The sequence below is a fragment of the Corvus kubaryi genome, unplaced genomic scaffold (genome assembly GCF_017639235.1).
Source record: "Corvus kubaryi isolate FWS band 111438036 unplaced genomic scaffold, C.kubaryi_AGA036_p1.0 37063, whole genome shotgun sequence".
Lineage (NCBI taxonomy): Eukaryota > Metazoa > Chordata > Aves > Passeriformes > Corvidae > Corvus > Corvus kubaryi.
The window spans coordinates 245,779-260,866 of NW_024581023.1; the positions used below are offsets into that span (position 1 = coordinate 245,779).

Below are 15,088 nucleotides of genomic sequence, written 5' to 3' on the forward strand. Positions count from 1 at the left end.
CAGGAGCAGGGGATGTGCCCAGGGACCAGGAGCTGGGGATGTGAGCAGGAGACAGGAGCAGGGACTGTGACCACAGGCCAGGACCTGGAGGTGTGCCCAGGGACCAGGAGCAGGGGCTGTGCCCATGGGCCAGGACTATCCAAGAGCTGGGGTCAGAGTTTGGAGATGTGCAGAGAGCTGCAAGGGCCTCCTTACATAGCAGAGGTGCTGGGAGAGGCTCTTGGAGGTGGGCTCTGGCCTGTCCTCACCGAAGAAGCAGGTATGGGGGGGCAGGGGTTCTGTGGGACCTGGAGCTCCCCATACAAGGTGGGCAGTGGGGCAGGGGTAAACTGAAGGCGTTCAGGGTGGACTCCAGATTTACCCCTGTATTTCTGTTTGCAGGCTTCCATTAACTTCATTACCTCGCAGGATGACAGTAAATCAGTGAGTACAGCTGCCTTGAGTCCTGACTGTGGTGTCCCTGTGCATCCCCCAACACATGCAGCTTGTCTCTTCTTCCTGTTGGCTCCTACTCTGTCTCCTCCAGTCCTCCACTTTGCCTCAAGTTTGTACAAATGCATCAGGTCTTAAATATGGTCCATCTGAAAACCCAACACAACTGTTTTTGCAGCTTTTACTCCTGTTTTGCCTCGCAGCTTCACCTTCTGCAGGTTTTGCTGGCTTACCCAGTTGCTGCTGCCGCTTTCTCTAGTTGAAGATGCTTTGTTCACTTTCACACAACATCCAGCAGTGGTGGTGACATCTAGAAGTTTCAGACTCTTGTCTCTGCTCCAATAACTGCATTTCTAGTCAGAGCTCTGACTCGGTCTTGTTCACTTCCATCCACAGCTTCTGCCCATTCCCATTCCTGGCTGATGTTTCCCTGCTTCCATCCCTGGTGCTCACATTTTCCGAGCTTCGTCACACTTACCATACCCTGCAAACCCTTGTAGCTGCTGCTGGTATGGCAGGTGCTTCCTTGTGTCCTGGCCTTCTCTGTAATCTACTGGTCCTGTGTAACCTTTCATTGGCTGAGTCTTTTTGGTGTTGGCTCCAAGAGCTCTCCCTGCCAGCAGCTGGAGCAGGCAGCACAGTGGAGGAAAGGAGCAGGGGTGCATGGATTAGCAATTTGTTTATTCACCTGCATGGCAGACACCGCACTGCCCTAACTGCTCATTTCTCTTCTCTCTTTCTCCCTCCTCTTCTCTTCCTCTGCCTTTCCCCATCCTGTCCTGGGGCATTGGCATGAGCAGACCAAGCCTGGCGTCATTCAGCCTCTCTCCCGCGTGCGACAAAGTGCTGCCTCACACAGTGCGGAGGAGGGGGACAGCCCCAACCCCTTCCAGCAGCCCGAGCCATGCTTCAGGATCCACAGCTCTGTAAGTGGCCTGGGGTTTCCTCCCTGAAAGCCGTGTGTCTGCCCTGGGTGGCTGTAGTGCCAGTGTTGTGGGGGCAGGACACCCTCCCAGAGGTGACTCTGTGCTTTGATGACCACGTGCCTGAGCTAAGGCTGGTGGTGTCCATGCACCAGTCTGGGCTCTCTGAGAAGGAGCCCACATTCCTCACAGGCAGAGCCAGGTCAGTGCATCCTGTTTATTTCTCTGGGCCTCCCCAGCTGCCCCATGGCTCCATGACCCTGTCCCAGGAGTCTGCGCTGCTGAAGCTTTTGTGGCCAAAATCCCCAGACCAGATACCAGTTTAGAGCCATATCTGTGGGGTGTTGAATTCTGTGGAGACATAAATCTTACAGAACCTTTGTTGATCTCTGGCACCTTGGAGCAAAAGCCAATACCATCCTGCCAATGGGTTTTATGGTTTGCAAAATGATTAGTTTTGAAAGGTTCATATTCCTGGGGCTGTTTGTTGATGGGAGAGAAATTTCGGGTATTTGGTCTTTGTCATGACAGAAGACATGTGTTCCTCCAATATAAAAGTGGAAGGAATAGTGGAAGGTGTCCCTGCCCACGGCAGGGGGGAAGGACTGGATGGGCTTTAAGTCCCTTCCCACACAAACCATCCTGGGTGAGATTCCATGAATCCAGCCCTTCTCTCCCTACTGGAGCTTGTACAATGTGATACCAAAAGAGACCTGGTTTGCAGGCAAACAGCTGTACGGGATCCATGGGATTGGACAAGGTTCACATTTTACAGTCTCTTCTGATCTCACTGTGCTGTCCTCCAGCCCATGCAGAAGGAGTATCATCAAACAGCATAATTTAGCCCTAGTGCAGGACTAAGAAGAACCAGAAAGGCCTGGAAATGGATTAGTGCAGCTGGAAGGTTGGAGGGGTGAACAGCTAAAGGGGGTTTACTTTCCAGCAGAAGGAAGGTTGTGGTGTCATTGCCCCCCACTCCTTACATTTCTGTGATGCTTTCAGCAGGTGACCCCAGTGCTGCTTCCCCCCAGACGTGGCAGGAAGGGTCACAGGGAATGTGGGTGAGGAAAGGACCAGCAAAGACAGACACAAGCAGTAGGAAGGTCCCCTCAGGGCTTGTCAGATGTTTCTCAGTAAGTTTAATTCTGCAAAGGGAAAATTTGAGATCAAAGGCAGATCTCCTCCAGATCACAGATCCCTGGATCAGATTGTGGAATCACATGGTGGTTTGGGTTGGGAGGGACCTTAAAGACAGGGACACCTTCCGCTAGAGGGAATCTTGTTCAGCCCTAGAGTCAGAGTCAATGTGTAGCTGTCCTGTTCTAGCCCAAAAAGCCCTGATTCAGGTAGGCACTTGCTGGTTGAATTGGGTGGATATCCTCAAGGACTGGGTCAGCAATGTGCCTTTGGCCAAAGGATCTGTCACAAGATTCTTATCAGCTCAGTGAAGACCTGTGCCACTCCTCCTTCACCATCCAGGCAATAGAATGGGGCTGTGATCCTTGTGCTGCTGTGTGTAGTCTGTGTGCAGTGCTCTGCTCCTCGTGTTCCTGCCCAAGGCTCAGGAGCAGCCTTCACAAGGCTTACACATTCCTTACATGTTCCCTAACATATTCCTTTCCATATTCCACTCATCAGGCTCTGCGGGCCAAGAGCTGGGCTGTGTTTCCCCCGTGTGGGTTTTTCCACCCCACCTGTGCTCACCTTTACCTCCTGTCTGTCCCTGTAGCAAAAACCATCGCCACCGTCGCCACCCTCCCCCGACGAGGTCCCCATCAATGTCAAGCAGGCCTACAAGACCTTCGCAGCCGTGCCCCTGTCCCACCCGCTGCTCGGGACACAGGTAACTCGAGCTGCTGGGGGTAACATCAGCACAGGTGCGAGCTGCCAGAGGTGAGAAGGGAAGGAGGTGATGATTTGTTCCCTCCAAAAAAAGCTGCTGTAGAGGAGGGACATGTTGAGGTCCTGTGGAAGTTGGAGTCTGTTCATGATGCAGATGGGTCATCCTGGCAGAGTCCTGTCTGTATCAGGTCCTGGAAGCTCATGGAATCTCATGGCGTTGTTATTCTCCCCAGACATTGGGGTACTGATGTACAACCATGCTGTTCTCATGCAAAGGAACTCTGAAATTCCAAGCAGGGCCAGTCTAAACCTGTGCTAAAATACTTTTGAATAGATTTTGATCTTCATTGTAACTCTTCCTTTTCCCCTCCACATAGTTGAATCATGGTACAGTCTGGGCTAGGTGAGGCCATGGAGGTCATTGCCTCAGTCCCCCATGCAAAATAGGGCAGCCTTGGGTGTAAGAACCATAGAATCCTGGAGCATCCTGAGTTGGAAGGAACCCACAAGGATCATCGAGTCCAGCTCAGGACACCCCCAGGAATCCCACCATGTGCCTGAGAGCATTGTTCAAATGCCTCCAAAGTTGTAGGAGGTTGCTCAAGCCAATCCACTCAAGTTCTGAATTGTGAATTAGTTTTTGGAGTATGTTTGGATAAAGCCAGAGGTCATCTCCTTGCTCTCTTTTTGTGGGTCCTTTCAGTTTGTCTAATTATAAAACTTTCTTCTTTTCCATAACTCATTTGCAGTTCTCAGTTTATTCCTATGGATTCCTGGTTCACAGATAGATTTTGTGGATCAGTTTCCTCCCCCTGTACTTCTACTCATCCAGTATTCTGTTACGCATCCCAGTTTATTACAGATTTCGTTCTTTCTGATGGCATCTCTGCTTCTTCAAAGTAAATTTTGGGCGGTTTTGTCTTTGATGTAAGCAAAGTGTGAGTGAACTCCCGCCAGCTCCTGTGAACCCCCTCCAGCTCTAGCTCAGCCCCTGCTCCTGTTTTGTGTGTGTTTTTCAGTTTCTGCCCTTTCAGAAGTTGTCACACCATGTTCTGTTTAACCCTCAATTTAACATAAATCCTCATTCCTGATCGTTGTTAAACCTTGTTAAATCTGTGCGAATTCTGGGACAGTTTCAGGAGCCTGTGTCATCTGGTCTGGCCTTGGGGACACATGGCTGGAGGATGGCTGGGGAGTGGCTGGAAACTTTCTTTTTAGAACATGCCTGTTTATTTCTGTTCTTAGGAATTGTCTGGTCAGAGCAGCACAGAAAACACCAAAATGGCCTTGGAGGTGAGCGCTGGGGCTGGAAGGAAGGTGGGAGTCATGGAGGCTGTGGATGGGGAGATGGGGTCACAGTGTGGGAGGGCTGGGGAGGAGGAGGAGAACAGTGTGGGGCAGGTGACAGAGTAAGGGTTGGGGTGACATTGGGAGGGTGCCATGGCTGGGTGGCCTGTGGGCAGTGGGTGTGGCTGGGTGACCCATGGGCAGCCTGGGGTGGCTGGGTGATCCATGGGCAGTGGTGTGGCTGGGTGACCCGTGGGCAGTGGTGTGGCTGGGTGGCCTGTGGGCAGTGGGTGTGGCTGGGTGACCCGTGGGCAGTGGTGTGGCTGGGTGGCCTGTGGGCAGCCTGGAGTGGCTGGGTGGCTGGTGGGCAGTGGTATGCCTGGGTGACCCGTGGGCAATGGTGTGCCTGGGTGGCCTGTGGGCAGCAGTGTGGCTCTTGCAGATGGCCACACACAGCCCTGGGGGACAGCACAGCCCTGAGCAAAGGTCCTTCCGTGAGAGGCAGAAGTATTTTGAGATTGAGGTGAAGCAGCAGCACCTGGACAAGCCTCCCAAGCGTGTGTCCTTGGTGGGGGAGGATGACCTGAAGAAAATGAAAGAGGAGGAAGGTACATAGGAATATGTGCACAGAAATTTGTCCTGTTAAGTGATTCCTTTCCTGTGGAAATGCAGCACTTCCAGAAGCCCATGGGTGGTTACTGTAAGGCCTGGGAATAATTTGAAGTAAGTGAATGTTGAAGAATTCTGTGAATGCTCCACTGATGCTTTCTGGGTTGGTGGAAGTGCTGTAGTTTCAGGGTGTCCTGTATCATGAAATCACAGAATGGTTTGGGTTGGAGGGACTTTAAAGCTCACTCAGTCCTACCTCCTGCCATGGGCAAGGCCACATTGCATTAGACCAGGTGGCTCCAAGCCCAATCCAGCCTGGCTTTGGACACTTCCAGGGATGGGGCAGCCACAGCTGCTCTGGGTACCCTGTGCCAGGACCCTCACAGGGAAGAATTTCTTCCCAACATCCCATCCAACCCTGCCCTCTGGCAGTGGGAAGCCATTCCCCCTTGTGCTGTCACTCCAGGCCCTTGTTCAAAGCCCCTCTCCAGGTCTCTTGGAGCCCCTGTAGGTACTGGAAGCCTGCAGTAAGTTCTCCCTGCAGCCTTCTCTTCTCCAGGCTGAACAATTCCAGCTCTCACAGCCTGTCTCCAGAGCAGAGGGGCTTCAGCCCTCGGAGTATTCCCATATCCCTCCTCTGCACTCTGCAGCAGCTCTATGTCTGCAGTTGGTAAACCCTTCAGTAACATTTTTAAAGCCACTGCAGACAGTGAGTCTGTGCCAGCTGCACCCTCACTCACGACTGGCAGCAGAGCTCTCAGACTCTCAGTGCTCACTGTGCTGCTTTAGGTTTGCAGTAGGAGATAAATTGCTGCTCTCGTTTTTGATGTAATTTCCTCCTGTTTGAGAGTTGTTTTAGGAGGTCATGAGGAACAATGTGAAGTGGAAAAAAGAGTTTTTACTGAACTCTCCAGCCCCTCCTCTCCAAATCGTACCTGGACCTGGCATGGTGCTGTCCCAGCTGTGGAACCTGGCATTTGCTCTGGTTAAATTTCATGCCATTAATGGTTGCCCAATGCTCCAGCCTGTCTGGATCCTCCTGCAAGGCCTCATGGCCCTTGAGAGAGTCACCAGCACCTCCCAGTTTGGCATCATTAGCAAAGTGTTACTGTTGCATTCAGCTCCCGCAGCCAGATAAAAGTATTAATAAAAATCTTGCCCAGAACTGGTCCCAGGCCTGAGCCCTGAGGAACAGCCCTGGGGACTGGTAACCTGCAGGACACCTGCCTCAGAGAGCCACCTGCTCTCTGTCTCCTCGTGTTCCTGACCCTCTCGTGACTTGTGTTCACCAGCGTAATGGTTCCCAGGGCCACTGCCATGTGTGGGACCCATCACCCCAGGCCTTGGTTCCTCCAGAAGACCAGTGGGGAGATGCAGACTCCCAGGGCTGTTCCCTCTGGGAAAAGGGCAGAAGAGACTGTACTCAGTTTCCAGTTTGAGAATGACAACACTGGGCATGAGGAGCTGCTGGAAATCTGCCCCTAGAGTGTCCAGGAATGGAAGTTTGGTGGATAAAGGAAGGAGGACTGAGGAAATGATGCAGTTTGTTTCATCTGAAGCATTAGTGGAAGTGTGGAGGAACAAAGGTGTCCATGGAGAGGGAATAGACTGAACCCAGCCCAGACTTGCAGGGATGAGGAGCATAAGGACCTGCCCAGAGGTCCCATCCTTGGGGGGTTCAGTGTAAGGACCTGCCCAGAGGTCCTATCCTTGGGGGGTTCAGTGTAAGGACCTGCCCAGAGGTCCCATCCTTGGGGGGTTCAGTGTAAGGACCTGCCCAGAGGTCCCATCCTTGGGGGTTCAGCGAATGCTTTGTGGTGTCAGCTGGCTCCTGTCTCCCTTGGCAGCCCGCAAGCTGCAGCAGCAGCGAGCCCTTCTGCTGGAGGAGGAAGCCGAGGAGGATGAGGAGGTGAGGCAGGTGCCTGAGGCTGTGCAGTCCAGCATCATCATCGAGGGCGTCGAGTACAAGGTCGAGAGGCTGAACGGAAGGAGCATCCAGGCTCCAGCAGCTCGGTAAGACAGGAACACAGGCAGCCCTGCACCACGCACGTGTCAGAGGTGTCCCAGGAATTCTCAGGGAAGAGGGCTGGGCAAGATTTCTTCTTCAGCATAGAAAAGGCCAAGTTTTCCAGCTCGCTCTTGTCAGGGAGCAGCTCCGTCAGCTGTGCCCAAGGATATGTGGAGAGGTTGATTTTTACAGAGAGATGATTCAAGATAAGCTGAATGATAAAGTGATGCTAAAACAGGTTTGGAGTTTTTTTAGGCTTTTGTTTCCCTGTTCTCTGGAACTTGGCCTCCAGGTTACCTTGATGGTTTTTTTTCTAATTCTTGGGTGTAGAACTGAGAAAAGAATGAGAAAAGGGTTCTCAAAGGCTACAGGTAAATGAATAATGCACTGGAGTGAAGCTGAAGCTGTCCTTATCTGTCTTTGAAATCTTTGGGACAGACATTCTCCTCTCCACAAAAACTTTTCAGTCACAGTGGCAAAAAACACCCTGGCATGTGGAATCTCATTTCTCTCTGTTTTTCTGGCCAGTCTCAGTTGAAGAACTTCTCACATAATGATGCCCTGAGACTTTCCTTGCCCCTTCTGTGCTGAGGCAGCTCCAAGGAGGAAAGCACTCAAATGCAGCTCCTTGATTCTCTGGGAAGTCCCACTTTTCCTTCCTGTTTTTATACTGAAACACGGGATGCTGAAGAACAGGAAGGTTGGATCTATCAGATGACTTTTAGTGTCTTATTATTTACACTTGAATGCAGGGGAGGCAGTGGAAGAGACTGAAGTTGTGTTTCTTGAAATATTTCTCATGCTGGAAGATAAACTGAAATTTAATTAAAATGAACTTGAGCAGTAAAAATCAGGGCTGAGTGTCACTATAAACCAAACACCCCCAGCTCTCCCAGCCAGGTTCTAGCCCTCAGAGCAGCTCCATGGCCCATCTCATGGAAGAACTTGTAATGATCAAATTAATCTGTTAATAAAGGTATAAAATCAGGATCAGGTGACTAGTGTTTCCAAGGCGAATCTTTCTTGGGCTCCTCTGTTTGCAATTCCTTTGTGCCACATCTAACAAACCCAAGTGTGAGGTCCAAGTTCCCGGGACTGAAGGGTAAGATCTGGAGGAAAAGAAAGCCCAGCAAATATTTTTATTAGAAAAACTGAGGAAAAACTTCTGTCTGTGTGTGTGTGTGTGTGTGTGTTAGTGGCTGGCTGACCTCCTGCTGCAGGAAATGGGCTCTGATACCAATATGGACATTTAGGAGATCCCCACGGGAATGCTCACAGCAATGGTGGACGAGCTGCTGAGCAAAGCCATGGACGGGTGTGACTTCACCCTGAACCTGTTGTTGCTTTCTGGGGGTGGACCTGTCCCACCCTTCGTTGGGTGTGCAGCCTGTGGTGCTGCAGCTCAGAGGGGTTTTTTCTCCAGGCCCTTGGAGCACGGTGAGAACAGCAGCTCACAGAGGAATTCCCTGGAAGAGGGGATCAAGTCTGAGCAGAGAACCAACTCCATGTCAGGGTGAGTGGGGCAGCTGGGGCAGGGGCTGGATAGTATCTCCTTTTGTAGCAGCCAGGGGCTGCAAAGGAAGGATTTGGTGGAGGAAGACCCAACTTCCTAGAATCCCTGGATGGGTTGGGTTGGAGAGACCTTCAAGACGATCTGGTTTCACCCCCCTGCCGTTCAGGGGTTGCTCCAAGGACAGTCAGTCCAAGCCCCGTCCAGCCAGAAACTCCTTACAAGAAACTTGCCTGTGTTCTGTGTCCTCCCACACACCACGGCAGCCTGTGGATGTGGCACTGAGCAGGCGATTGGAGCTGCCACTCCCAGGCAAGGGAGCTGTGGTGGCCACAGGCAGCCTCCCTGTCACCGCTTCTCTCTCTGCCCAGGCTGAGCCCGTCGCTCGTGGGCATGGCGGATCCCGGGGCCCCAGTGCGGACGGCCAAGGCTGAGCGGCGGCACCAGGAGCGGCTGCGGATGCAGAGCCCAGAGCTGCTGAGCGGGCAGGAGAAGGAGCTGTCTCCAGCAGAACGCCGGGCTCTGGAGGCAGAGAAACGGGCCATGTGGAGGGCAGCACGGTGAGCCAGAGCTTCACTGCTCCTGTGCTGGGCCAGAGCAGGGGAGCTGCTGTGTGTCTGGGGCCTAAAGGGAATAAAACCAGGGAATAAGGGACCCCTTCAAAGGCAGATGTTGAGGGAGGTTATGTAGGATCTGTTCAAGCAGTGCAAAGCACTGGTGGCTTGGCTGAGCTTGTCCACTTCTGTCAGCACCCAGGGGAGAGGGCAGCCAGCTTCCCACAATGCCTGCATGGCCATGGACATGGGGAGTTCATGATGAACACTGCCACAGCTATGTGTTGTGGTGGGTGTGTTCCTTCCCTCAGCCTTCTTCCTAACCCATGTAAAATGGTGTTATTGAAGCTGCAAGGTCACATACCCAAAACAAAAAATGGAATTTCGTATTTCCAGTGTTGCTGGGCTGGAAATTGTGCTGCAGCCAAGACACTGACAGGATGAGGCCATTCTTACCCACATGAGCTGTTTCATCAGCTATGAAAGAGTGACTAAAAATTGTTCTGGAAGAAAGAAGTCTTCCTAACTCAGAACTTAAGACTTGAAGCTAGTCCAGGCATTTACTGTGTCATAGAATTCCTTCCAAAAACTAGTCAGGCTGCTCCTATAACTAATGATAGTTTTTCTTCTCCTGATATTCCTGTAGGAGACATTCAAAGGACAGTCTGAACTGTCTCTTTGGGGGTTTGGATGAGGCTTGGAGAGGAACAGGGTTTTAGATAAGACTGGAGGGATTACTGTGAAGTGTGATTCCACTTAGCAATTCCAGTGTTTGTACTTGACATGGATGATCATGTTGCTGTTGCTCCTGGGGAGGCTCCGAGAATGGAGAAGTGCAAAGCGGATCCTCAGTGAGAGCTGGACTGATGTTCTGGGGCTTTGAGCAAATTTTCTCTGAGATTAGCATCTCACATCTCACCAGGATGGTTTGGGTGAGAAGGAGCCATCACAAACATCCAGTTCCACTCCATGCCATGGGCAGGGATACCTTCCACTAGACCAGGCTGCTCCAAGCCCTGTCCAACCTGGCCTTGAACACATCCAGAGATGGGGCAGACACAGCTTCTCTGGGCACCCTGTGCCAGGGCTTCACCACCCTCACAGGGAAGAATTTCTTCCCAAGATCCTCTCTAACCCTGCTGTCTGGCAGTGGGAAGCCATTCCCCTTGGTGCTGTCACTCCAGGCCTTTGTCCAAAGTCTCCCTCCAGCTGTCTTGGAGCCTCTTTAGGGACTGCCTTGCCCTGCCATGTCCTTCCTTATGAGGTTGGAGAGACCACCGAGTTCCTTGTGCTGCAGGTGCTCAGAGGGCTGTAATCACACATCTCTGTCTCAGGAAAAGCTGTCAGTGTGAACTAGAGCCAAAACCAGCCATCACTGTGACCCTGTGCGAGCACCACAGTGTCAGACATCCTGCACAAACTTATTCTTGGTCTTCAGACCTCCTGCCAGGCCTCTCCTGGAAATCCACATCACTGTGCTTGGAGAGGGGGAGTGCCCAATCTGCCATCCCTTCCCAGTGAGACATGCAAGGGTTTCACTCCCTTGTGCCTCTACTTCCCAGGTTCATTCCTCACATGATGGGGAAGGCTTTCTGAGATCTGTCAGCTCTGATCCATGCCTAGGCATGACTGTATCCAAGGAATGCTGTAATAGAAGCTTTGTTTAAGGTGGGTGTCAAAAGGAGAAACAGGATGTTGTCCATGCAGAGTTTTGGAAGCAGAGTCCATGCAGGGACATACATCGCTGATGTCCCAGGTGTGCAGCTCCAGTCTTAGGACTTTGCTCTTCCAGGAGCTTGGCATTGCCAGCAGATAAACCTGAAAAATGCTGGGAGGGGAGAGGATGGTTTTAGGTGATGTGATGGTATGGTTTGCTCCTGTAATGTTACTGTTTATCTGCCCATGGTCTTGGGCCAGCTAGGATGTGGCTGGAGTTGCTCAGGGCACAGTAAGTTTCACATGACACTGTAGGAGGGTTAGTGAGTGTGGAGCACCATGGGTTTGTCCACTGTGGGCAGAAGAGAGACCTCTCATCCCAAACCTTCAGTCTCTTTTTGTCCATGGCAAATGAGGCTAGCAAAAGAAGAGTCTTCCCAAGGAGGGAATACCTGTCAAGGAGAAGCTGCTTGAGCTGTCAGATCCAGCCTTTCTGGGTTTAAGTTTGGCAGACCAGGGCTTCAGTTCCACTTTGTTTCCAGTGCCGAGACACAGCTTTTTGTGCAGTTCTTGGAGAAGTGCCTGGCTGATGCTTTGGGCTGGAATCAGTCACCCTAATGTGCTCCTTTTTGTAAGACAATTCCCTGCTGCCACAGATCTCCCAGGAGGATCCAGTGGTCTCAAGGTCTCTCCTCACTAGCTCTGGAATGGGCACAATGATGTGATCAGGTTCTGTCTCCAGAGGCCCCTGTGCTGCAGGGGAAATTCTGCACTGTCCCACACACAGAGCTCAGCCCCACTAACCCATGTTCTCTCCAAGTACCACTGGGTTTGTTCCTCCCTTTCTAATCTCCTGTCTTCTGCTTCTTTCCAGTTCTTTGCTCTGTGCTGTCACTCGTGACCCCATCAGTTTGCACGTACTTGGGCTTTCCTTGTTCTCCCTGTGTCATCAGTGCTCTGCCAGGATGTGTGATGCCCCTCCTTCCCCCCCTGGCACCCCGCAGACACACACAGAGCCCCATGTTACACATGTGTTCTGGGCATACACAGCCTGGCACAGAGTCATGAAATCATGGAATAGATGGGTTGGAAGGGACCTTAGAGCTTGTCTGGTTCCACCCCCTGCCACAGGCAAGGACACCCGCCACTATCCCAGGTTGCCTTGGACACTTCCAAGGATGGGGCAGCCACAGCTTTCCTGGACAGCCTGTGCCAGAGCCTCACCATCCTCACAGGGAAGGGTTTAATATCGGTATTTCATCTAACTCTGCCCTCTAACTCTGCCATTCCCCCTTGTCTGGCACTCGAGGCCCTTGCACCGTGGGAAGAGGGAGGTTCAGAGCCACTGGTGCACACTGAGGGGCAGGTGCCTGGCCAGGCCTGTGGGCATTTGGGCAGTTATCCTCCCACACACATGCTGGTTTAGGGACATGCTCACCCTCAGTTACATCTGTGCCAGGACAAAAACTGTGTGTCATGCTTGGCCATTTTGTTCCCCTTTTCCCATGGTCCAGCAGAGGTGCATGTAACACATGACCAGTGTACACTGAGAGCCTGTCCCATGTGTGGCACACACCCACCCATGCCCCACACCCCTCAGGCTGACTCACACTCACACTCTTTACCTTTCCCTTGGGTCTGAAGTTGTTCTTGGTCCCTTCCCAGCACAGGGGGAAGGCAGCTCTGGATGTGGAGGCTCTGAGGCTGATGCTCCTGGGCACAATCCCAGATTGCCTCCAGGGGTTTTTGCTGCCTCAGCAGTGGCCAGCGTTGGGCAGGATCAGATCTGGGACCCAGTTTAGCCAAGGCTGCCCCTGTGTCAGACCCATATTTCCCTTCACCAGGGTATGTTCCTGTATCTGTTTCTTTCTTTTCCTGTGCTTGTCTGCTGCAATGTTCATCACCATCATCTCTTCCTCTTCCTCCTCCTCCTTCTCCTCTTCCTTTTCCTGCTCCTCCTCCTCAGATCCTCAGCTCTTGAAGACAGTATTAAACAGTACGAGCAGGATCTGGCCAGGAAGCTGTACCAGTCCCGGCAGTGGGCACCTGCTCCTGGGGCCAGGCCAGCTCAGATGTCTAGCCCAGTGCAGAGTCACGCCTCAAGAATCCCTGGGTCAGGAGGCCAATCCAGGTGTGCACAGCCCCCTCCCCACAGCTGCATGCTCCTGTCTGTGTCCCTGTGCCCCACTGGGGCCTCCTGGGGCAGGAGGACGTGGGAGTGGTCCCTGGTGTCCATTGCCCAGAGAACAAGGGGGGATGCTGGGGCTGTCTGATGGGGAGAAAGGAACAGATGTCTCTGAGGGCTGGGCCCACTTTTCCACAGCTATTTCACAGAATCCCAGAGTGGGGTTGAAGGCACCTTAAAGATCATCTTGTTCCACACCCCTGCCATGGGCAGGGACACCTTCCACTAGACCATGTTGCTCAGGGTCCCATCCAGCCTGGCCTTTCATGATCTCCTGATGGCTGAGGAGGATTAAGGTGCAACACACTGAGCACAGAAGAGATTAAAGCCCCCAAGGACTGATCCTGCTCATGTGATCCTTGCAGTTCTGTCCCCAGCTTGGGTCACTGTCCTGTTGTGTGGCACCTCTGGGACTGCCCACAGCTGCTTAGTGTGTTGATCCATAGCTTCAGGCTCTGTCTGTTTGGCACATGTGATGACGTGTGTTTTGGGATGGCAGCTAACCCAGCTGTCCTCCTGCCTGCCTTGGGGACCCTTGGGGGCTTTGTTCCACCCATCTGCGCTCAGCCTGTGGGCTCTGGCACTGCACTGCTGCACACAGATGGCACATGTCCCCTCACCAACGGGGCAGTAACTGATGGCTTTTTCTCCCGACCCCATTCCTGAGGCAGGATGAAATCACTGGAACAGGATGCTCTTAAAGCCCAAATGGTTATTGCCAAGTCCAAGGAGGGGAAGAAACGCAGCACGCTGGAGCAGCTGGCAGAGTCACCATCGCCCGCTCCGACGCCATCTCCAACGCCGCTGGAAGGTACTGAACGGCTGCTGCTGCGTCCAGGGGAAATGGGCAGTGCTCTTTGAACTTAACCTACTCAGAAGCAGAGCTGTGGGGAGCAATTCCCTCCTTCAACCTGGCTGGAAGGTCCTTGGGGGCATGTGGCATCTCTCAGCAGGGGCATGGGCCTCAGCTGTAGAACATGTGATGTAGAACACATGAGGTAGAGGTGAGGTTCCAGGGAGCCAGGGTGGAAACACAATCAGCATCCTGATTTTCCGAAAAAGCAGTAATGAGGTGTTTGTTGGGGTGGCAGAAGGCAGGGTCTGCCCTCAGCTTGGTGTCACCACACTGAAATGCTGCTGAGTGGAAGGAACTGTTTCAGGGGGTGAATGTCACACTGCCAGCCGGTCACTAACTGTGCTCTTCTGTCACCTCTTGCAGATTGCAGCCCCAGGAACGTCACTTCCCCAGGAAGGCTGGTATGATTCTCTCCTCCTTGCTTTTTTCACCTTTCCTAAATCCTGGGATTCCCTGGTTACTTGGCTGTGCCTGGGAGCTGTGGTTTCCCACTTAATCCTTGAGCCAGGCCTGGCTGCATGGTGCAGGGAATGGTGAGAGGGTCAGTGGATGGAACTTGGCCAAACTCCTGGCTAGAGGCACCCCCTTTTATTGCAGCTCCCATATGACATCTGCTTTCTGTTTCCCTATTTTATTATGTTGTCCTTTCCTTGGTTCTTCACCTCCTTGTTCAGAAAGTTTTTCACCATGCTCAGAGGGCCTTTGCCTGGGTTCTGAAGGCCTTTGCCTGGGTTCTGAAAGCCTTTCACTTCACTTCAGGGACTTTGGCCCTGTGTTTCCTCAATAGCACAAAACAGACCTTCAGCTGCAACCAGCTTTTTCCTTTTCCTAACCCTGAGTAAATGCCATGGGACATCGTTGCACAGAACTGTAAAAATTGGTGAGACCAGACCAGGGAAAGCAGGGAGGGAGCAGCTGCATAGAGGAAACCACACCATAATGCAGCTCTGGATTGAAATTCTGACTGTGCTCCAGCTATCAGGAATCTTGCCATGAATTTCCCCCCAAAAACAAGTTTCCTACCTGACTTGGTGTGCATTAGCATTTCACTGAAGCACATGATGTTTCCTCTATGACTCAAAACCCCTGTCCTGACACCAGAAGAGCTCCAAAGGCAGTGTCCCAGGGATGTCCCATGTGCCAGGCTCTGTCCAGGCACTGCTGCCTCTCCCTGAGGATGTCCCTCTGCTTCTGCTGTGATCTCTGCTCAGATTGCTCAGCTTGCT

At 52.4% G+C, this 15,088-nt stretch overlaps 1 protein-coding gene across 23 annotated transcripts in view; it reads left to right on the forward strand.

The window, feature by feature from the left end:
- The window catches only part of SCRIB (scribble planar cell polarity protein), a 97,261-nt gene that overhangs the window by 73,132 nt on the left and 9,041 nt on the right, over nucleotides 1-15,088 (forward strand). For 13 of the 23 annotated variants that reach the window (XM_042020926.1, XM_042020903.1, XM_042020911.1 and 10 more), the window contains 11 exons: nucleotides 382-423; nucleotides 1,233-1,358; nucleotides 3,085-3,198; nucleotides 4,443-4,490; nucleotides 4,927-5,092; nucleotides 6,941-7,106; nucleotides 8,525-8,614; nucleotides 8,983-9,171; nucleotides 12,788-12,952; nucleotides 13,678-13,817; nucleotides 14,226-14,263. In XM_042020926.1, the coding sequence (XP_041876860.1) occupies nucleotides 382-423; nucleotides 1,233-1,358; nucleotides 3,085-3,198; nucleotides 4,443-4,490; nucleotides 4,927-5,092; nucleotides 6,941-7,106; nucleotides 8,525-8,614; nucleotides 8,983-9,171; nucleotides 12,788-12,952; nucleotides 13,678-13,817; nucleotides 14,226-14,263 (1,284 nt within the window). The remainder of the gene's footprint in view (nucleotides 1-381; nucleotides 424-1,232; nucleotides 1,359-3,084; nucleotides 3,199-4,442; nucleotides 4,491-4,926; nucleotides 5,093-6,940; nucleotides 7,107-8,524; nucleotides 8,615-8,982; nucleotides 9,172-12,787; nucleotides 12,953-13,677; nucleotides 13,818-14,225; nucleotides 14,264-15,088) is intronic. The other 10 variants (XM_042020915.1, XM_042020919.1, XM_042020923.1 and 7 more) reach the window with 4 other exon arrangements.